The sequence below is a fragment of the Capra hircus genome, chromosome 9, assembly GCF_001704415.2.
Source record: "Capra hircus breed San Clemente chromosome 9, ASM170441v1, whole genome shotgun sequence".
Taxonomy (NCBI): domain Eukaryota; kingdom Metazoa; phylum Chordata; class Mammalia; order Artiodactyla; family Bovidae; genus Capra; species Capra hircus.
Genome location: NC_030816.1, coordinates 21,576,302 through 21,598,493, shown reverse-complemented (window position 1 = coordinate 21,598,493; position 22,192 = coordinate 21,576,302). Strand labels below are relative to the sequence as shown.

The following is a 22,192-nucleotide window of genomic DNA, read 5'->3' as shown; positions in this document are numbered from 1 at the left end:
AGTTAAGCATGAAGGGAGAGTTTGTGTGGGAAGGAAGTGAATGCTAATGTTGAAGAGACGGGCCAGAACTAGACTGTGGAAGCTCTTGGAGGAGAAAATTGTTATTTCTGCTGTGGGAAATAGAGGCTCTTGAGTAGGAAAGTGGTTATGATGATGGTGATTTATTTAATTTGGAAGGACCTTGATAGTTTACAAAGATAGTTATTTCATGGGTAATACTGTCAGACTGCATGGGTTTATATCTTGGCCCCTTCACTTTCTGTGTGACCTTGACTGGTAAAGAATCTGCCCGCAATGTGGGAGACCTGGGTTCAATCTCTGGGTTGAGAAGATCCCCTGGAGAAGGAAAAGGCTACCCACTCCAGTATTCTGGCCTGGAGAATTCCATGGACTATACAGTCCATGGGGTTGCAAAGAGTCCGACACTGTGAGCGACTTCCACTTTCACTTTTCTCTTCCTTACTATTCTGCTGTGCCTCGGTTTCCTCAGCTATGAAAAGGGGACGATATTAGTATCTGTGTTACGGCATTGTGGTGAAGATTAAATGAGTTAACCCATGTGAACTACCTAGCATAGTTCCTAGTATTCGGTAAGCACTATATATGTTTATTGTTTATAGCAGCCTTTGGTGTAGATAAAATAAAAAGGAACGAGGCCTGGAGTGCTGCAGTCCATGGGGTTGCGAAGAGCTGGACACGACTTAGCGAACAACAACAATTTTAGGAATGAGAACATTGTAAGACTAGGACTGAGTGTAGTTTATTAGGGCTGCTGTAACAAAGTACCTCCGCTTGAGTGGCTCACACAACAGAAATCTACTGTCTCACAGTTCTGTGAGGCTAGAAGTCCAAAACGCAAGCATCAGCAGGGTTGGCTCCTTCCACGGCCGAGAGAGCCAGCCCCATGCCTTTCTCCCAGCTTCTGGTGGTTTCTGTCCGTCTTCAGTGTCCTTGGCTTGTGGACACTTCACCCTGATCTCGTGCTGCGTCTCATCCTGGCATTCTCCCAGGTTATGCATTTCTGTCATCAGACTGCCCCTTTTTATAAAGATAACCATCGTATTGGATTAGGAGCCCATCCTACTCCAGTAAGCCCATCTTAACTTAATTATAATTGTTATATCTTAATTATATCTGTGGTTTATTTGGACTCTGTTTCCAAATAAGGTCATATTTTGAGGCCTTGGGTATTAAAACTCCAACACAGGAATTTTTGTAGGACCCAATTCCACCCATTACTGATTTTAAGTTAGACCTTTTGAGTCTACTACACTATGCCATGACATGCCTAAAGGACTGTAGAAAAGAGGAGGCCTCTGTGGTTTTATGGTTTTATGGGAAATAAGTAATGAGCTATCCATGGCTCTTCTGCCTCCTCTTTGTCTGGACTTGCACTGTTTCCTGAACAGCAGTGGACACATTGTGCATGGTTGGCCTTGGATATTTGTGTGCTCCCTAAGTCCTGAAAAGATCTTTTTGCCTTTCTTCTATCTTTGCAGGATGGCACTCTCCATGACTTCTTTCCATTTAGAATTAGAGATAAAGATATTAAGGTAAGTTTGAAAGTGAAGTCACTCAGTCATGTCTGACTCTTTGCAACCCGGTAGACTGCAGCCCACCAGGCTCCTGTGTCCATGGGATTCTCCAGGCAAGAATACTGGAGTGGGTTGCCATTTCCTTCTCCAGGGGATCTTCCTGACCCAGGAATCGAACCCAGGTCTCCTACACTGCAGGCAGATGCAGGCAGATGCTTTAACCTCTGAGCCACCTGGATAATTTCAATTTTCTCTGTAAATTTGGATGATACGTTACTGTCCCCAAATATAGGTGATAAAGGAAGAATTGAATACTTTTGAAAAGAGGCAAAAATCTAATGTTGCAGAATAAGGATTTTGCTGAGGAGTTAATTGAAAATGAGTAAGTGAGTAGATACACAGCTGTGAGGTAAGATAGAAATTGATGCCTCTGGGCTTCCCAGGTGGTGCTAATGGTAAAGAATCTGCCTGCCAATGCAGGAGATGTAAGAGATGTGGGTTTGATCCCTGGGTTGGGAAGATCCCTTGGAGAAGGGAATGGCAACCCACTCCAGTATTCTTGCCTGGACAGTCCCATGGACAGAGGAGCCTGGGGGACTACAGTCCATTGGGTTGCAAAGAGTCGGACACGACTACACATGCGTGCACACAGGTTTTTAGTGTTGAGTTTCCCAAATCACTGAGAGGTTGAGAAATATTCCAAAACAATAGAAATGACCCACGAAGATTAAAAAGAGTACAGAGACAAACAATGATTGCAAGAGATGAACGTGCCAGGAGAGTCACCCCTGACGAGTCACTGAGAAAACTAAGGTGGCCCCAGGAACGGAAGAGGCTGGTTCCCATCTTGCTTGTGGGTTGGGGAGAATGGCTTTCAGCCTCCATGGAGAGCACAATAAAGGATGTATCGCTGAAAGAGTCAAAATTACTTCACAGAATCTTTCATTTGGAGCATCTTAAGTGTCATCTCTGCCCATTTAACTCAGGAATTGAATTGGCAAATGGTCATCTAGTCTCCACATTCATGTAGGACAGAACATAAGAAGAAGGTCTAAGAAATAAAATCAGTACAAGAGGAGTTTTCTCCAGCATGGATAAAGAGAATTCCTTCAGGTTTGACCAAAAGAAATAGCTGGGTAGAATCTGGCTATGAGCAGAGATGGGGTGAAATGAGTAGGGTGGATATGAGAGGTGTTATTCCTAGTTTTAGATACAAAGAATGGGGCTACCACTACCAGAATAGAATGCCAAGTCAGAAAAAAATGCAGTAAATTCACTGATATGAGGATATAGACACCAAGTTAAATGTTCATGACCTGGAACATACAGACACAAGCATTAAATATCTGGCAGTTTCAGGCTGAGTTGAGCTATTTCTGGCAGGAAAATGTGTTTTGGCCTGTGAATCTGTCACCATCAATTCAGAAATTATTGTCTTATTCTTCACAGCATGCATGGTCTCCACTGTCTAGTAACATATCTCCTCAAAAATTGTTTCTTGACTAGTAATGTTTTATAGACTGAACTATAAAAACTGTCAGAAGGAGTTTTTAGCACAAAATAATAGGAATAATGTAGGTGTGAAAGGAAGAATAATTAATTAGAAAGCACCCTTATTCTTTTGACATCTCTGCATAAAAGAAATGTTGGCAGTACAGAGGATTTTTTTTTTTTTTTTAATTTCCAGTAGCATCGACATATATACACTATCATGTGTAAAATAGATAGCCAGGGGGAAGCTGCTGTATGGCACAGGGAGCTGAACCTGGTGCTCTATGATGGCCTAGAGGGGTGGGGTGGAAGGGAGACTCAAGAGGAAAAGAATATATACACTTAATGTTCATTCACATTGTTGTAGGGCAGAAACCAACATACATTACAGAGCAATTATCCTCCAATTTAAAATAAAATATCCAAATAATAGCAATAATAAAACCTTTATAACAAACCATTACATTATGATGATAATCTTTGGGAATGTGGTTAAAAGAAGGGACATGAAGGAAATTTAAATTTGAAACTTAAATTTCAGAACAGAAGATCCTCAGTGAAAGTCTCAGCATATGCAGCCATCCTGCATGAAGGAGGCCTGGCTGGTCTGAGCTTGGAGAAAGGGGAGGAGCAGAATGTCTAATCCCATGCAAAAGGGGCTGAAAATTTTGAGGTGACATTTAGGAGAAAACTGTCAGGAAACCCATGAAAACCACTCATAGAATGTTGGGAAACAGCACGGAATCCTCAGGGAGTGGACTGTGGTCAGAAGCAGGCCAGGCACATTGACCAGGACATGGTGGGCTTGGGGGTACAGGAGCCAACCACAGTCAAGGGTATACGTGGGGCTTTGCCTGAGTGAGGGTTGGAAGGGCACTGGGCAGAGGGCAGCTCTCAGTCAACTCTGTCATTAATAATCACACTCAGCAGTCTTTTAAAGTTCAGGCATTATAATACATTTTACCTCCAAAAGTTATACTCAAAAGATCTTTATTTATTCTTTTTATGTAGTTGTATTTATATAGTTATCTAACTGTATGTTTAGTTATCTCTGAGTATTTAAAGTTTTGCATCTTAAACATGTTCATTAAATTCATCAATTCCATAAATATTCTCTGTTTCTTAAGTGCTGGGCATGCTTAGGTGGTGGGGATATAGCAAAAAGCAAAGTGCCCTCATGGAGCTTACATTCTAGAGGGGAAAGCCAGGCACACACAAAAAATAAGTAGGTTGTACAGTAATTAGAGAGTTATAAGTGCCATGAAGGAAAATAAAACCCAGAAGGGAGTTTAGGGAGTGATGGTGGTTAAACGTGGTAAGGATGTAGCTTAGATGAGATGGTCACATCTGGCCTCACTAAGAAAGTGACATTTGAGCAAATACTTAAAGGAAGTGAGGGAGCAAGCCATGCAGATGTCTGGGGGAGGAACAAGCTCATAGGCACTGGGAAGGGAGTGCCCACATGTGTATAGGGATAGAGAGACCATGTGACTGGGAGGGAAAAGAGTGGGAGAGTTGTAGGATGTGGAGACTCCACAACCGGTCCACATAATGACTTGAGAGCTATTGGTGGTACTTTGGGACTTCCCAGGTGAGGCAGTGGTAGGGAATCCTCCTGCCACTGGGGGAGACCCAGGAGATGCAAGTTCAATCCCTGGGTTGGGCAGATCCCCTGTAGGAGGAAATGACAGCCCACTCCCGTATTCTTGCCTGGCAAATCCCACAGCCACAGGAGCCTGGCAGACTGTAATCCACGGGTTCTTGAAGAGTCAGACATGACCTGCGCGACTGAGCAAGCACACATATTGGTACATGAGATGGGAAACCTTTGGAGGGTTTTAACCAAGTGGTGACATAATCTGAGTTATGGTTGAACAGGTCAGCTCTGGCTCCTGTGTCGAGAATGACCACTGGAGGTGAGGGCGAAGACAGGGAGACTAGTTTGGAAGCTATTGCAGTAATTTGGGCAAGACATGATGTGGCTTAGGCTGTTACGGTGGTGGCGAAAGTGGCTGGATTCTGGATGTATTTTGAGAACGGAGCCAACAGAATTTGCTGATGGTTTGAATATGGAGACAAAGCGGGGAAGGGAAGGAAGGGAGTTTGGGCCTGAATTTCTGGCAGGATTGATTGCCAGTAATTGAGACTGAGATGGGGAAGTCTGAGACGGCAGTGCCTGCGTCTTTGGGTTAATTACATCTCTGTATCTTTGTTCTACAAACCAAGTCTGTGGTATTCTGAGTTTTGATTATGATTCATAGGAGGACATTTGGAAAGTACTCAAGGATTTTAATGCCAAGGAACTATGATCCATGAGACAAAAAGGAGGATGAGAACAAAACTACACATAAAAAAGTTTGAGAATGTGAAGACAAAAAAAAAAAAAAAAAAAAACTAGAAGATTAAAAAATGGAAGAATGCTTAAATATAAGTAAGAGATGAAAAAGAACTGTGTATAGTGTTAAAAGCATCACTCCATACATACCATCCAATAAGTGACATTTTAATTTTAAACAAGTGAACTGGAATGGTATGTTTAGTGCCAGCAAATTACTTCCTAGTGAAAGTCTTCTAAGCTTTTCCAGCTAACATTATGTATTTCATTTTTAGACAATATCTAAAGCTTTTAAGCCGTTTAATACTAAGTCTAGTATTCTGCTGTGTCCTTTGCTGCAACAGCAACATCCTTGGACACAATCATTTTGGGAGGTTTAAAATGGAACAATATCAGAAGTTGAGTACGGAGAAAGAGTTGGTGAAAAGTATCATGACATTTTCTCATGTAATGGGCCAAAGTGCTATAGCAAGACTTTCAGAATTCTAACAGAAATTTAGATCATTGAACTAAAAAGGAGGTCAAGGAGTTCCCCAAGACCACGGTTGGGCTCAGTGATTCACTAGAAGGACTCAAAAAGCTGTTAGAATCGTGGTTATAGTTTAACACAGCCGAAGGATGGAGACTGAAGTCAGTGAAGAGAAAAGGTGCACGGGGTGAAGCCTGGGAGGAATCGGGCACGGGCTTCCGACGTCCTCGGCTGATGAAGTTCCACTCCTGGCAAGCTTATGTGACAACACTCAGAAAGAGCTGCCAGCCAGGGGAGCTCACTTGAGCCTTGGCATTCAGGGATTTTATTGGGGTTCAGTCGTGGAAGCCTGTAATGCCTGCATGACTGACTTTAGCTATTCAGATTCTGGTCCCCCAGAGCAAAGACAGTTCATTGTGAATCCCATTGTTAGTATAAACTGTCTGATATTAATAGTACCACATGGCCCAAGGCCTCAGGCACCCAAAAATCCTCTTATCACATAGAATATAATGAGAGCTCAGAACTCATCTCCCATGAACCAGACATGAGCCAGTCCTTTCTTAGAAATGTGTAGGATTTGAGTTAACCCTTTCCTGCATAGCTAGGTAGGGCTTTGAACATGGTATTAGTGCTTCCTAGAATCATTATCATTAGAGGGTAAATTTATAGGACCTAATGCTGAAGGAGATGATATAAGAACATATTCTAAATATGCATAGTTTTAGGTAAATAGGTAAATGAATGAACCAGAGTAGATTATGTATGAGAAGTTAAATGTACTTTGTGGTACTTTGCCTGAAAAATATATAATTGTTGTCATGACTTATCCCGCAGAAGTTTGCAGATACTGGGCTAGAAAAATAGAGGCACTGACCTCCAAGTATGTGGTATTGACTGGAGTCAGGAAAGAGGTAGAAAGGAGAGAGGGTAGCCTGGAAGTTGATGTTGAGGCAGAAGAATTGACTCATGCAACTCATGCAGCTATGGAAGCGATTGTCTGTAAGCTACAACCCAGGAAAGGTTGACAGTATAAGTTCCAGTCTAAGGGCAGGAGGAGATGATGTCTGCGCTCATCAGTAAGGCAGAGAGAAAGGGAGGGAAGAGGGGATTTCTCCCTTCCTCTGCCTTTTTGTTCTATTCAGATCCTTAGTGAATTGAGCAAGGCTCACCTACATTTGAAACAGCAATCTGCTTTATTCAGTCTGCCACTTCTAATGCTAATCTCTTCAGGAAACCTTTCACAGACACAACCAGAAATAACGTTTCATCAAATATCTGAGCACTGTATGGCTGCAGTCAGATTGACACATAAAAGTAACCATCACAGGTGCTGAGAAAAGAAGTCATATATCTCAAAAATCAAAGGAGGAGATTTGGTTACAGAATTAGAGATACTTATGTCCACAAATTCAAAGAATTACATTGTTAACTGAAAATTAATATAGAATACCATTTATGACTTCCCTGGTGGCTCAGACAGTAAAGCGTCTGCCTTCAATGTGGGAGACCTGGGTTCAGTCCCTGGGTTGGGAAGATCTCCTGGAGAAGGAAACAGCAACTCACTCCAGTACTATTGCTGGAAAATCCCATGGACGGAGGAGCCTGGTAGGCTACAGTCCATGGGGTCGCGAAGAGTCGGACACGACTGAGCAACTTCACTTTCTTTCACTTTCATGCGAAGTAGAAAATGTATTTCAATCAAACGTAAGATTTAAAAATTTTAAGTTCAGAAGTAAATTTTTCATCTTTAAACTTCAAGACTGTTGTTTCTATGTTCAGGATATTTTTCTGACTGGGTGAGCACATATACAATCAGAATGGTTTATCAGTAAGCTTTATCTCTCTATAAAATTTGGTTGCCAAAGAAATAGTATTAAATGTAGAAACTTATTTTCTCCTCACATGTGTTCAGTTACTTGGAATGTGTAGCCTCAAAGTTATAAATGAGCCATTGAGCAGGAAGAAAGACCAACTTCTTGGCATCAGGTACTTTATATTTGTCAAAATATTTTGTATTTGTAGGCTTTTGAAGACTCTACAAGGTTATGAATACATGGTGCATTGTACCTATTTTAAAAATAACCTTCTGTGAGTGATGGTTTGTGAGCATTTCCTCCTGGTGTCATGGCGTGCTTTCTTTCCTGTGGACTAACCTTGGTGTTCTTATTGACAAGATGATGACAACTGCTAGCATTTGCTGAACACTTTCTAAATCCCAGTGGCCCTTTTAATGCTTGAAGCTAATTTAAGATCATAGAAACCCTGTGAGGAATGTATTATTTTATCCATTTTACAGAGGAGGAAACAGGAACAGCGCAAAGGATATGGTGGTGCGGGGATTCAAACTCTTAAGTCTGGCTCCTGCTTGTGCCCTCAATCACTAATTGGATTCTGAGGTGAATGATGAGAACTAGCATTTTGGGGGAACCCTTACCAGAAAGTGTTAATTACTTTCTAGGTGTTATGTCATTTAATCTCCCAACCAGCCTGTGAGACAAGTACCATTGTCCTCTTCATTTTAAGTAAGGGAATTGGTTTAGCTTGCCCACAGTCACACAGTGGTGAAAAAAGCCACTCTGACCCCTGGGCCAGCCTCACCAGTCTGCCCTTATGAATCTGTGGCAGGAAGAAAATTTTTCCTTTAGTTTTCATGGACATCTCCTGGTTTAAGTTAACTGTTATTTGAAACTGTATGAGGTTATATTTAGCTCTTGGCTTCATTATCTTTATTCATCTTCTTTACATGCTTTATACTTTTAGTCAGTTATGCCAGAAAATAGTGTTTTCATGTTTAAAGCTATTGCTGAGAAAGTCAAAGCGAGTTTTTGAGACTCTTCTAGAAAAATCTTTGATTCCGAAAAATTTTGAACACAAAAAGGATTGCTGATTTTCTCTGGGGCCAGGTACAATAAGTTAAATAAATTGCTTTGGACTAAGGGAGAAATTTTACCTTGTAGCCTCATGCCTAATATAGTTTCTAGGTTTATGGCTGCTCAATACATAGCTGAATTAATGAATAAATACAAGAAAGTCTTACTCCCAGTATAGGTAGGGAATTGGTATTCCAATTCTGGAAAACAATACAGTGGAAAACTTAAAATACATAAGCTGCCACTTTTTAAAGGATTCAGAATGCCAAAAAAGAAGTACACTTAATTATACTAAGATCTGCTGAAGAAGGGATAGGCCATCCACTTCGGTATTCTTGGGCTTCCCTGGTGACTCATCTGGTAAAGAATCCACCTGCAATGCAGGAGACCTGGGTTCGATTCCTGAGTTGGGAAGATCCCCTGGAGAAGGGAAAGGCTACCCACTCCAGTATTCTGGCCTGGAGAATTCCATGGACTGTATAGTCCATGGTGTCACAAAGAGTTGGACATGACTGAGCGACTTTCACTTTCATACTCAGCATTAGGTTACTCTGAAAATAATGTAAGAATAAAAAATTCTGAAAATAGGATATTGTCGTCCCATGTCATCATTAAGAAAATCCATGAAAACTGTAACAAGTACTGATCAGAAGATATCCAACTGTTACACTGCTAGATAAACTAGAATTTACTTATAGCTTGTCTTAGAGAGTCTAAAACCATTTCATTTTCTCTTTGAGCATTTTTGCAGGTAAAATTCAGTACTCTAGTAGTCTCATCAGTGGCTTTGTAGATACTTCTCTCCCCCTACTCTCCATCCTGTTCTCTCTTTGCCTCCATGAAAATTTTACTTCCTCTCTGCTTTCTGTAGGACAACCACTCTCTCAAAAACAGAATCTTAATGGTTTTTAGTTTTGTAGGAATGCATAGCAGGCAAAACTCTCTGCCTGAATATACCTTCAGTTTGATAGCCACTAAATTACTCAAACAAAAGTCTGCGGTGCATGCAAGATGGAGATTTCAGATTTGACGCCAGAAAATACGTATGACCATTTAAAAATATAATCCAGCTTAATTCTCCTTCTTATATAAAGAAGTTATACAGCTATTATTGTTGATGTTGCAAAGACGTGAACTTCAGAGAAAATGTAGAATGAGAAAATGTGGAATCTTCTAAACAACTTTCCTAGAGACACGTGGAAATTTTCTTTCACTGTGCAGGGCTGCACTTAACTTACAGACCTAACCTAAAGTTTCTCCAGCATTGAGTGTGAAGGGGGTGAACACCATTATTCTACAGAGTGTGGTTTTGCTCTGTGGGTTCAGGGTTATGATTACTCCCTCAGTAGTTTGTGTAAATTCTTGGGGTTCCGTATATTATAATTTCATATTGTGGACTTTTGTTTGGAAATGACTTTTTGGGGAGATATATTTCATTTCACCCTTAAATAAGGAAACAGTAAGCCGTCAGTAAAAAAAGAACTTTCATTTTGATTAAGAGTGCTTGGTTTTTAAATTTTTCTTTTTTGGCTGAGTCCATAGGCTTTACACATCAGGGAGTATAATTTTAGGGAATGATTGTATGGTACCAAAACCATATGTTTTCTTAGCATTTGATATATTTAAGAATAATGTTAGATTTATTTCACTACAAAAGTCTACCAAGGACCTATAAGGTTTTATTTTTATACTGAGGAAAAATAATTTTTAAAATTATCCTAATGATGCATTTAATAAAATTGAAATAGAAAAGTGAGGAGAACTTTAAATATATATGAATATTCTACTCAAAACATATGGAAATGGTGCAGTAGTATGTGTGAGACCACGGCAAGATGTTTCTCAAATACTTGGAAATAGGTTTCTTTGAGAGTCAAATCCTAAAATAGATCAGAGAAGGAAATATATAGCTCTGCTGGGAGATATTAGTGCTCTCAGACCATTGGTTTGCCTAAAACCTGACTGGAGGCCTAAGCAGGAAGGGAACTTGGGTTCAGTGGAAGCATGAAGAAGGAGCTAAAGCTGCAAACTTCTGCAAAGTTTACGCATTTACCAGGGCATAAGGTACAATGTCAGGGGCATTCAGTTGTCTGTTTACTGGACTGTTTTAGCCCTTCATCAATAAGGGCACCTCCAGTTCTAGTGTGGGAGGGTCAGCTGTCCTAGACATATATTTGGTAGGCCAAAAAGTTTGTTCGGCTTACAGGACAACACAAACAAACTTTTTGGCCAACACAGTATTAACTATTGGGCCTGTCCATTGGTTGGGCAAATTAGAATGGTTGCTGTTGAGCTAAGCTTAGTGGAGGTGGTGCAGGAGCTCTGGGGAGGGTTGGTGGTGCACGTTTTACTGTTCTTTCCTAAGTAGCATTCAGTTCAGTTCAGTCGCTCAGTCGTGTCCGACTCTGCGACCCCATGAACCGTGGCACGCCAGGCCTCCCTGTCCATCACCAACTCCTGGAGTTCACTCAGACTCACGTCCATCGAGTCAGTGATGCCATCCAGCCATCTCTTCCTCTGTCGTCCCCTTCTCCTCCTGCCCCCAATCCCTTCCAGCATCAGAGTCTTTTCCAATGAGTCAACTCTTCTCATGAGGTGGCCAAAGTACTGGAGTTTCAGCTTTAGCATCATTCCTTCCAAAGAACACCCAGGACTGATCTCCTTTAAAATGGACTGGTTGGATCTCCTTGCAGTCCAAGGGACTCTCAAGAGTCTTCTCCAACACCACAGTTCAAAAGCATCAATTCTTCGGCACTCAGGTTTCTTCACAGTCCAACTCTCACATCCATACATGACCACAGGAAAAACCATAACCTTGACTAGATTGACCTTTGTTGGCAAAGTAATGTCTCTGCTTTTTAATATGCTATCTAGTGTTCTTGCCTGGAGAATCCCAGGGACGGGGGAGCCTGGTGGGCTGCCGTCTATGGGGTCACACAGAGTCAGACACGACTGGAGTGACTTAGCAGCAGCAGCAGCAGGTTGGTCATAACTTTCCTTCCAAGGAGTAAGTGTCTTTTAATTTCATGGCTGCATTCACCCTATTACAATTCATTTTTTAGCATTTATTTTTAGTGGTATCCCAGGGGCATTCGTGACAGGGGCTGACAACGCAGACTCCATTCAAGTACAGTATGGTGGTATTCTTGACCATTTGAATTGCTCCAAGCCCAGGGCCCTTCCCACTGCCTTTGTTCTGATTCCTTAAATACCAGGCAATTATCTAATACTTCTGCTTCCTGTGTATTTTTCTAATGAAGCCAGAAAATATTTCCCAGTCTTCTTGATCATTGTATTTCTGAAAAATGAATGCACTGACATTCTGGCTTTATATATGCTGAGGGAGGAGGGATTTAGTTTTATTATCATAACATCAGCTTCCATCTCCTAGGATGATTAGCTGAGATGATAGTCTGAGCCAAGACCAGACCCTGGACTGAGGCGAAATCATCATCTCTGGCAATGGCAGTAGATCTCCTCCAAGTACTCTTGTACTCTTTCCGCGATATAAACCTGTTACTGGAAATAGCTCCCCAGCCAGAGATTGTTTTTCCCAGCACTTACAGTATCATTGTGCCTTTCTTTCCAAAGAATACAGTAATAAGCAGTCACTTTTTGTACACCGAGAATAATTAACTGGCCTTGGAAAGCAATCAAAGTCGGTTAATAGTTCCTTTAATGTTTATACTTTTCTTTGGGGGCAAAACCCCCAACAAATTTTTGAAAAATGTCGAGGATCATATGCTTTCCTTTCCAATGAGCGTTGAGCTCACTACAAATGCTGCCTGAAAGAATCGGGAGCCTTGAGTTCTAGTTTCAGCTAAATCTCTTAACGTGTGGCGTGGCCTTGCCCTAGTCAATTGGTATCTCTAGTTCTCCTTCTTTTACTTATGATACTTAATTTTTTTTCAAATAAAATATTTTATGGGTAGGTTAATATTATCCTGCATGTCTGAAATGTCTTCCTTTTTGTTAAAAATAACAAATATTTATGGAGCTCTTATTTCATGTCAGGTTCTGTGCTAAGTGCATTATATAATATTTATTTGCCTCAGGAAGTTGGGACCATTTTATGAATGAGAGAATGGGGGTTCTGAGAGCCGAAGTCAGTTGATCAAAGCTAGTAGACAACTTATATACATGTCTGCCCAACTCCATGCCCATAATGTTAATTAGTGCTGTGTTCCTTAGACTTGGCACATATTTTAAGGGGTTTTTAAATCCATCTTAATTTGGGACATGGTTTACTTTCTATAGGGTGATTTCTTACTTCCATCTTTATACTTTCTATATTTCTGAAACCAGAGGAACTGAAAGAACTTTTGTACTACTGTGTGTTTCATTTATAAATCACCTCAGACTGTTTGGAAGCCCACTTCATTTTTGAAAACCAACGTGCTGGTATAGTTTTCAATTCTTTTCCTTCTCGGCATACGCTTTCTGTGCTTTCTTTGTGTAAGGACGACAAAAATGGAAACTTTTAATGTTATTGAATGTTAAACATTTGGCTAAAGAAGAGAACTTTGGTTTACGCCTTAGGAGATTCAGGTTTATTTCTGTCTCTAGATATTTATGCTGAGATTTGTGAGAGTAACTCTTAGTACTATTTTGCCACGTTAAGTTATTAAATATGTGAAGAGCATTTCACACAAAATCGCTGTGTGTCAGCAGTCATAGTATCTGCAGTGGATTGTTGGAACCAGAATTAAGCAAAATAACTTTAGGCTTATTGTTGCTCTTTGTGGACCTACTTAAGATAATTGGAATTCGGGCAGTTCGTTAAATCCTTTTTACGTTATTTGACTTGGCCTTAGCATAATGCCGGTTGAACTGCTGCAGATGTATGTGGTGCATACAAGCAGATAAATGATTATATTTCTGTCTGAATGATCTCAACTGTACTGTATTCATTGATTAGGTCTAAAGTTAGGAATGTTTTGCTCTCTGAGCTGTTCGAGTGAGATAAAAGAATGGGAAGGAAAACTGAATTAGGAAAGAGAACTCGTGGAAGAGAAGAGGAAAGAAAGGCTGTTGGAGGAAATGAGGCTAAAAAGGGTCGTTCAGAACCATTCTGAGAACTGAATTATGAGTACACTGTGCACTACTCATAGGCAGCTTCTGAGCGGAGCTCACGGTTTTGCCATTTTGAGGGTGCCTTGCTCCTGAACTGGGCCAAGGGCAGCTTAAAGATTTAAGGAAACTGGTTGTGTTTTGTGTTAGAGAAAGGGGGAGGGTCACGGTTGGTCATTTTGGTAAACTCTTTAGCCTTCAGCATCTTCCAAATTTTGGTCATTCAGGCACCACCTTCAACAGCTTTTGCCTTATCCATTTGTTTTTCTTTTAAACTTACTTTTAAACTTAAATGTATTTTAAACAGGAACTTTATGTATCTGTTGAAATCTGGTTTGATATGATAGTTATAGCTTTTCCTAATGTGCACTGAAATAAGTACATGAAGTTAGCATAAAGCCTAGCCACCAGTGTCCACCTAAAATTGCCTTGAGAAATGCTCCTTTCGTCTAATTCTAGCTCTTCCCTTGGCAGAGAGGGTACATAGAATGCTGAAGGTAGATGGTTAAGGGGGAAACCCCAAACCTGGATATAGGGGCTTTTCAATAAAAACCTAGACAGATTTAAGATGGTAGATGAGAACTAGGTCTCCCTTGGGTTACCAGCCTAAAGACTTTGGTTAAGTTTCATTTATTTTCTTCCTTCTGTTTTTTTGGTAAACTACTGAATGTTTTTTAGGCTACAGTAGTGACTAGGCCTCATGAGTATTTTTCTCTATTTGTTTCCTCGCAGAAACTATATCTCAAAAATTCTGAACTTGCTTTAGCTTCAAGTAAGGAGGAGTAAGATTTCTCCTTGCTCATTTTAGTGATAAGATCCCCTCTATCACTTCCTAAGCCCAGAAGTTCAGTGTCTGTGAACTGCCTTGTACATGCCAGGCACACACTGCTAACCCCTGCGATGCAAAAAGGAAGCTGTGGTCCCCTCTTTGGAGAGGTCTGGCATAAACAGCCGAAACAGTCCCATGTAATACAGCCATCAGCCAGATGCAGGAGATGTTAACTCTTTGGGTAGATCAGCAAAGGCCTTCATAGCTGCTTGCATGTATGCCGTAAGGAGAGCAGCACAATTTGTGCCCCTGTGAGTGTCATAGTCTCTTCTTCTCCGTCCTCGTAGATGATCGTTTAGCAGAATTTCTGTGGGTTGTACCCTGGCCCACATGTATTCCAACAGGAATGTTTTCAATGTGTGGTAACTCAAGCCTTGCTGCCCTGACACCTCCACATGAATTTGAAGCAATAACTAGGGAACCTTCAGTAACAGTTGGCATATTGAGATGGCATCATTCCCAAAACAACATCTTAATGAGGTCTGTGCTTCAGAAGCAACGCTTCTAGTTTAAATATACTCGGGCATGTCCTATGTAACTGGAAGCCATGTGGCAGAAGTGGCTGCGATCACAGCGTGGTTCAGTCCTGCATTGGGAGGGTCTTACTGGAGCAGCTTCTCTAAGCTCAGCGACTCCAGACCTGGGTAGGAGGGTGCTGTACATAAAGCAGGAGAAAGAGAATATAGCAAAGCAGGGACTTCTCAGTGATGAAGACTCTGCCTTCCAATGCAGAAGTGTGGGTTTGATCCCTGATTGGGGAACTAAGATCCCACATGCTGCAGGGTGCAGCCAAAAATTTAAAAATAAAACTTTTTTTTTTCCTTAGAAAAAGAGAAAGTAAGAGAATAAAACATATCAACCTTAGCCCCTTTTAGGGAATGTATGTATAGAAGAACCCTCCTGCAAGTGCAGGAGACATGAGAGACCAGGTCAATCCCTGGATCGAGAATATCCCCTGGAGGAGGGCACAGCAATCCGCTTCAATATTCTTGCCTGTAGAGTCCCATGGACAGAGGAGCCTGGTGGGCTACAGTCCATGGGGTCGCAAAGAGTCAGACATGACTGAAGCAACTTAGCATGTACAAAATCTGAGATACAGATTCTAGTCTTCACATAGCTTCCAACCCATCCCTCCATACCCCACGCCACCTGCTTACCCACCTAGAACCTGAGCTGCACATTTAAAAACCAGTAGCTCAGAGAAGATTCTCAGTTCTATCTATGTAGAGGTCGGTTAAAGGAGAAACCTCCAAGCCATCCTCACCCTGGATGCCTAAGACCCTCACAGTGCTAATTGCATTGAAGGCCCCATCCAGTGGGGATTTAATATATGCAGGCTTTTTTTTTTTTTTTTAATTAGCACACTTGTTCTCTTAAGAGCAGAAAATAAACGCCAGGGTGAGGGTGGTGGGGAGGGAGCTTTCAGAGCGAGCCACGTCTCTTGTGTTACCAGAGACCACAGCCCTCCTCAGTCATAACCACCGAAGACTGTTTCTGTTGGCTAGCTCTCTGACCTTGAAGGGTCCAGCCAGCCGCCTTGAAGATTTGGGTGCTAGACATAATACGGGTAGAGTCCAAGAGTTATTTCTATTTTATATATTTTATGTAGCTTGGCTATATTCACTTTTTATTCCTTAAAAGTTCTGTTCTTGAAGTAAGTCTAAAATAGTTAACACACACACTGCCACTGACTTTTTAATATATAGGCTAACGCACATTCAGAAGTATAAAGAATACTAGAGTTTATGGCAGCATCCACGAATGATGCTGTGTTGCATCACTTGGACACAGACCAAGTTAAGAGTATGGGTTGTTCTCCAATGTGTGTTAAACCCTTGGTTTTCTTTCTTCTGAATGTGATGAGGCAGATTTTCCTTGGAAAAATGGTTTGCGTTCAGCTGGGGAGATTGATTTTTTCTCCATCAGTTTCTCCCTCTAATAATTGAAAACTACTGTTCATTGTTTACATAAAACTGTCTTTTTCTGGTCTGCTTTCCATAACCTTTCCCCTCTGAAGAATTTTAAGAATTCCCTGACTTGCCTCTGGGGGATTTTATGCCTGCTTTATCCCAGATGTGGGACATAGACCAGGCTGAGGGGTTTCTTTTTTTAATGTTCCTACTTTGAAAGACATTCTTTAACTAGTGAGCAAAGCTGCCACTGAAGAAAAGGATTTTCAAGAAAGTTAAGCAGTTTAAGAAAATATGTGAGCTTGGTTTAAGTGTCTGACTTAACTGAATGACACCAAAATCCCGAGTGAGAAATGAAAAAAGCAGACAGTAGTTTCAAATAATAATGGGAAAATGCACACGTGTTCTTTCAGCCTTTTAAGTCTGGCATTTTATTTTCTGAATGAAGGCATGTCAGTCTCCAGTCCCAGCAGCCCCATGTCTGATCTTGCCTTGCATGCCTGCTGATGTCATCCCAGGGAACGCATGGGCTTAGCAGATGTTTACCCTACTTCTGTTAGTCCTTGTCCCCACCTTCTGCTGACACAAAGAGGATATTCAGCCTTACTCATAATATTTTGTCTGCTCACATTCATATAGATGTATTGATCCTAATCCCTCATTCAGAATGGAGAATGTTAGGAGGGGAAAACTTAAGAGTGCAGGAGGCTGTATTAAGACAGGATTTTCTGATTTTTTCCCTAACGTCCATTCAGATTCCCAGACATTTCACCACCAGCTTTTGGTTATTGTAGCCTTCATAATAATGTCCAAAAATACCATAAAATTGAAACGCTTTTGTGCAATAAAATGTGAGAAGAATGCCAGCTAGGGTTTTTCTTCTCTACTCGAGCAAATATTACACCATTTTCCCAAGTCCGAAGTTCTGTTTTCCACAATGAATATATCTGATGTATCATGTGTAATTAATTAAATTATTAGGTTTTAGTTTCTTCCTAGTTCAAATGTTTGTTGCATTTTTGAAATATCTGAAAATTCTTAGGCTTAATTTTCATAGTATGCAAGGTGGCTGCCTACCATATATTTCCTGCTTCAGTAGTCCTCTGGCTGACATAACCTCCTCTCCTTTTTATTCTCCTGTAGGATCTTTCGAAGATGGTTTGGCTGCCTTGGAGATTTGGAGATCTGATGCCACGATGAGGACTCACACACGGGGGGCTCCCAGTGTGTTTTTCATATGTTTGTTTTGCTTTGTGTCAGCCTGCGTCACAGACGAGAATCCAAAAGTCATGATCCCCTTCACCAATGCCAACTACGACAGCCACCCAATGCTGTACTTCTCCAGGGCGGAGGTGGCCGAGCTCCAGCTGAGGGCTGCCAGCTCCCACGAGCACATTGCCGCCCGGCTCACTGAGGCTGTGAACACCATGCTGTCCAGCCCCTTGGAGTACCTCCCTCCTTGGGATCCCAAAGAGTACAGCGCCCGCTGGAATGAGATTTACGGCAACAACTTGGGGGCCTTAGCAATGTTCTGTGTGCTGTATCCTGAGAACATGGAAGCCCGAGATATGGCCAAAGACTACATGGAGAGGATGGCAGCTCAGCCTAGTTGGTAGATTTTTGTCTTTTTCTTCTTACTGTATTAACTCTGTGATTTAAGTAATGAATTCATAGGGAGGTGAAATCTCAGAGGCCAGATTTTCATATATTCTGTGTGTGTGTGTGTAATCGAAGGGGAAAGATTGCTTGTTATTTGTGTTGTCAGTGGCTTATGAATGGTCTCTAGTTGCAAAGATCCAGTAACTTCCATGTTTAAAGTTAGAAGAAAAATATTTATAGATACAGTCTAACCAAAGAAAAAATAATTTGCTTTCTTGAGTAAATAGTATCATCTTGATTGTTGAGATTTCTTTCCCCCTTGTTTAACACACTTGTATTACTATCATCAGGTCTTAGGTTCTGACTGACCCCCAAGTAGTTAAAACCTTTTGCCAGCAAGAGATTTCCTCCAATTAAGATTTCTTTCCATTTTAGGACAATTAGGAGCTTGAAGAGCTAAAAGTAAATGTGATAGGATTAACTGGCAATTTATAAACAAGATCTTATCCAATAACCAGCAAATTGCCCAAACCTGTATGAAAACCAAAGTTGTAGTATAATTATGTGAGGAATTCTAATTATGTAATAATTTACTTTCAGGAGTTCAAAATTTGAGTACAAACTTCCTGTCACTTCTTGATTAGCTTAAATTTATTTGTTTATAATTAATGTGCCTCCCTGATTCCAGAAGGTATGGCATGAATTAATTAGAGATTTTTGTGTATTCTTATTTAAACTGTGTTTTAATACATAGTCATGGACCAATTATATTAAAACAATTGCAAACTATATGAAATATCCTTTTAAAATTATATAGGCTGTTAATTGTCCTAAGGTTAGAAAGAGCTTATTTTTAAATGATTAGAAAAATCAGTGAATGCATTTAATGTTGTGGTGAGTTACATCTCACTTATCATAGGGGTGAAGAATGGTAGCTTGCAAGCTTCCTGAATTCCGCCAATACAATAAATAAATGTAATTCTTCCTAAATTTCTGCAGTATTATAAAGAATGTTGTTTACTTATAGAGTTTGAAGGATTTCCTGAAATTTCTTATTGAAAAAGATTATAGAAGCATTGGTATTACATTCATATCAGAGCTTATTTTTAAGGTTTATTGTTAGGTATGTATAATCATTTTGAAGCTTACAATATTTTAGATTGAAAAGAAACTTTTTATTTGGATTGTTTCAAAGCTGAGCCATATATGCCATAGTTTCTGTTCTTGATTAACTCATTCTATTCCTGACTCTAAGAAAGAACATAAAAGATGTATGACTTCAGTTTTTATTTGCCAACCATACAGTAAAGCTTGGAAAAATTTTTTAAATAATAAAAAAATGATGTATGCAAATTGGGTATTTGAACTATAAAGTTCTGTTAGCAGATATCACAGTTACTTGACATTGTACAGTTAGTTTAAAATGGCAGCCATATTTGTAGTATTTGAGGAAAAAAATCTTTGTTGTCTATAAAGGTCAAGTCCTTTTTGTTTTAGATAGATAAGTGAAATCTGACAGATTAAGATACTGATAGAAATGTTCCAAAGAGCCATTCTGGAACATTAATTTCACCTCATGAAAGAGTAGGTAACTGGGAAGTACCAATTTAAAATGGAGACTTTATCAGGATAAATACAATCACGTTAAGAGACTTGCACAAGACCTGTGCAATTTTATTATAATAAAAACCATTCAGGCATATAAACACCACCTTAAATGCTGTCATTAGAAAAGGATTAAAAGGAGGAAAATAAAACTTAAAAATGATCATTTTCGTAGTTTCTGCAGGTTCAGAATTACTGGTTGATGGAGATGTGTAGAAATATACTAGAGGACTGGTACTTTTTTTGTGGCAGTATTGATAAAAAACAGGTATAACTCTATGCCATTATCCAGTAACCCAAAAGCCAGCCTGTGATTTAATAGAGCTGAACAGTTGAGTTCTTTCTCTTGACCTCCTGGTAGATGAAGGTCAGAAATTGAGAATTTACCTTTATATCTGCTGTGTATTTCCTAAGTTATCCTAGCATAAAAAGTCAAGCTACTAGAATATTTTTATCTTGGGAAGAACTGTTACTCGGTGGTACTTTTAAATGATTTTATGGAAATTACTAGTTTTAAGAGCAATCGCACCCAATCCCTAGACTCTTAAATTTTTAATAAATTGTAGTTGAATATAATCAGTCCCTTTTTGAAACTTAGAATACTGCTGAATGTTTTCGTAGTTCAACTATCCATATTGAAATCAGCTAACTCGTACGCTCCTATGATGCCCAGAGAAAGTTATATAGGTATTGTCACTGTCTTAGGATATAGTTCACCTATATTTGGTTTCAGGGGAAAATAAAAGACTTATGTATAAAAGAGATCAATATTTAATACTGTTTAATTTTTAAAAATCTTCCTACAATGGCTTCATTGAGCTTAATACATTTGCCATATTCCATGAAGATCCTTCCTACTCTTTATAAAAACCAGTGAGTAAATTGTATCCATTCACTTGTTCAATTAACAAACATTAACAAACATTTATTGATCATCTGTTGCATGTCATGTACCATATAGACATGGGGATTTCTATGATGGGGATTCAATGATGAAAAAAAAAAATAGCTCTGTACATTTAAAATTTGCACCGAGCATAAGGGCTGCAAACACTGGGTATCTGACACCTAAGCTAGGACTATATTCTTTGCTCAGAATTAAGTGTAAGGATCACTTAATGGGGTGGGGGGGGCAGTGGTCACTAGTTTTTATTCATGAATTACTTAAAGATTTGAGGAATAAAGTGATAACGTAAAATACTTATTGGCACAGTTCCTATCACACAGTAAACCTTCTATAAATAAGAATGACAATGATAATTATTGTTACTGGTATTTACTTAGTATTTAGATCTTGTTTAGTTTATAATTTGGTGTATGTAGGCTGTAAGGAAATAGTATTTGTTTGGGATTTATTTGGAGACTTTGCTTATCTTTGTTCAAATTGCTCTCAAAACTAGAACATCTGTTTAACGTATAATATGTTCCTTTTGGCATTATTCCATTAAAACTTTCAGTGTTGCTCCCTTGGGCCGTTTTTGTTAGCAGATAAGAATCTGATGGTAGCACCAATTGTGATGGCTTAGGGGAAAGGAACAATGATGTGTCTTTTGTCTGGTATTAAAAAGAAGTACATCTGACATATATATGCATACAGATTTATTAATGTAGTTCATTTAATTTGAATATTTTTTAAGTAAAGTCACAGCTGTAGATTTACTTATTGAACAGTCTAAGGCCATTGAAAAAGTTAAATGGAAAATATTATCTAGCCATATACTGATCTTATTATGTGTTCATCTGATAAAAGTAGAAAGGGATCTCATAGATTGATAATGATGTTGGTGATTAAAAAATAACCACATGCAGTACTGTCATCTTTTAACATTATAATTTTGTGTGTCGGTGAGTACGCAGAGATGAGACGTGTCTATGTCCTGTATCTGCTTTTGTGGAGATGTCCGTATTCTCTTTCAGAAGCTCTCTCTGCTTTGCTCTTCTGCCTTTTGTTAAGGTCATGCATTCTTCATAACATTCTCTGTAACAGTAAAGGTAACAAGGTAATTGAATCGTTCTTAACTTGGTTGTAAAAATCAAATTTTTAAAGATGTTACTTTAACCTATATATAAAATGGCACATCATTTTCAGCATCACCAATAATGTCTTTGACCTTTAAATTAAGCCTTTTTTCCTCTATAGATCTCCTCTTCCAAATGAGAGCTAGGATTTGGGTTACAGTTGTCCCTGTGTTATATAAAAGAGTGATTAGAACTTCATTATACAACTGCTTTAAGAATAAGAAGCGCTGAGATCATAAATCTAGACCTGGTAACAATAGAAAATGTGTTCTATTACAGTTAAAGTCATTTCTTTCTTTTTTTATATATCATCTAATCACCAGAGCAAGGTCTATATATGTCAGTTGGCACATGGGGAAATTCTCTTTTATAAATGGTTGATTTCTGCATTCAATCCTTAACTTAATTAAAAAGGGAACACTGTTGGATGCCAAAAAATGAAAAATTTTCCATCAGT

At 39.6% G+C, this 22,192-nt stretch overlaps 1 protein-coding gene across 3 annotated transcripts in view; it reads left to right on the top strand.

The window, feature by feature from the left end:
• DSE (dermatan sulfate epimerase) overlaps positions 1-22,192 on the top strand; it is a 74,372-nt gene that overhangs the window by 10,186 nt on the left and 41,994 nt on the right. For 2 of the 3 annotated variants that reach the window (XM_018053038.1, XM_018053037.1), the window contains exon 2: positions 17,656-18,124. In XM_018053038.1, the coding sequence (XP_017908527.1) occupies positions 17,709-18,124 (416 nt within the window). In that variant the 5' untranslated portion in view covers positions 17,656-17,708. Of the gene's footprint in view, positions 1-17,655; positions 18,125-22,192 lie in introns of those variants that run through there. The other variant, XM_018053039.1, reaches the window with a different exon arrangement.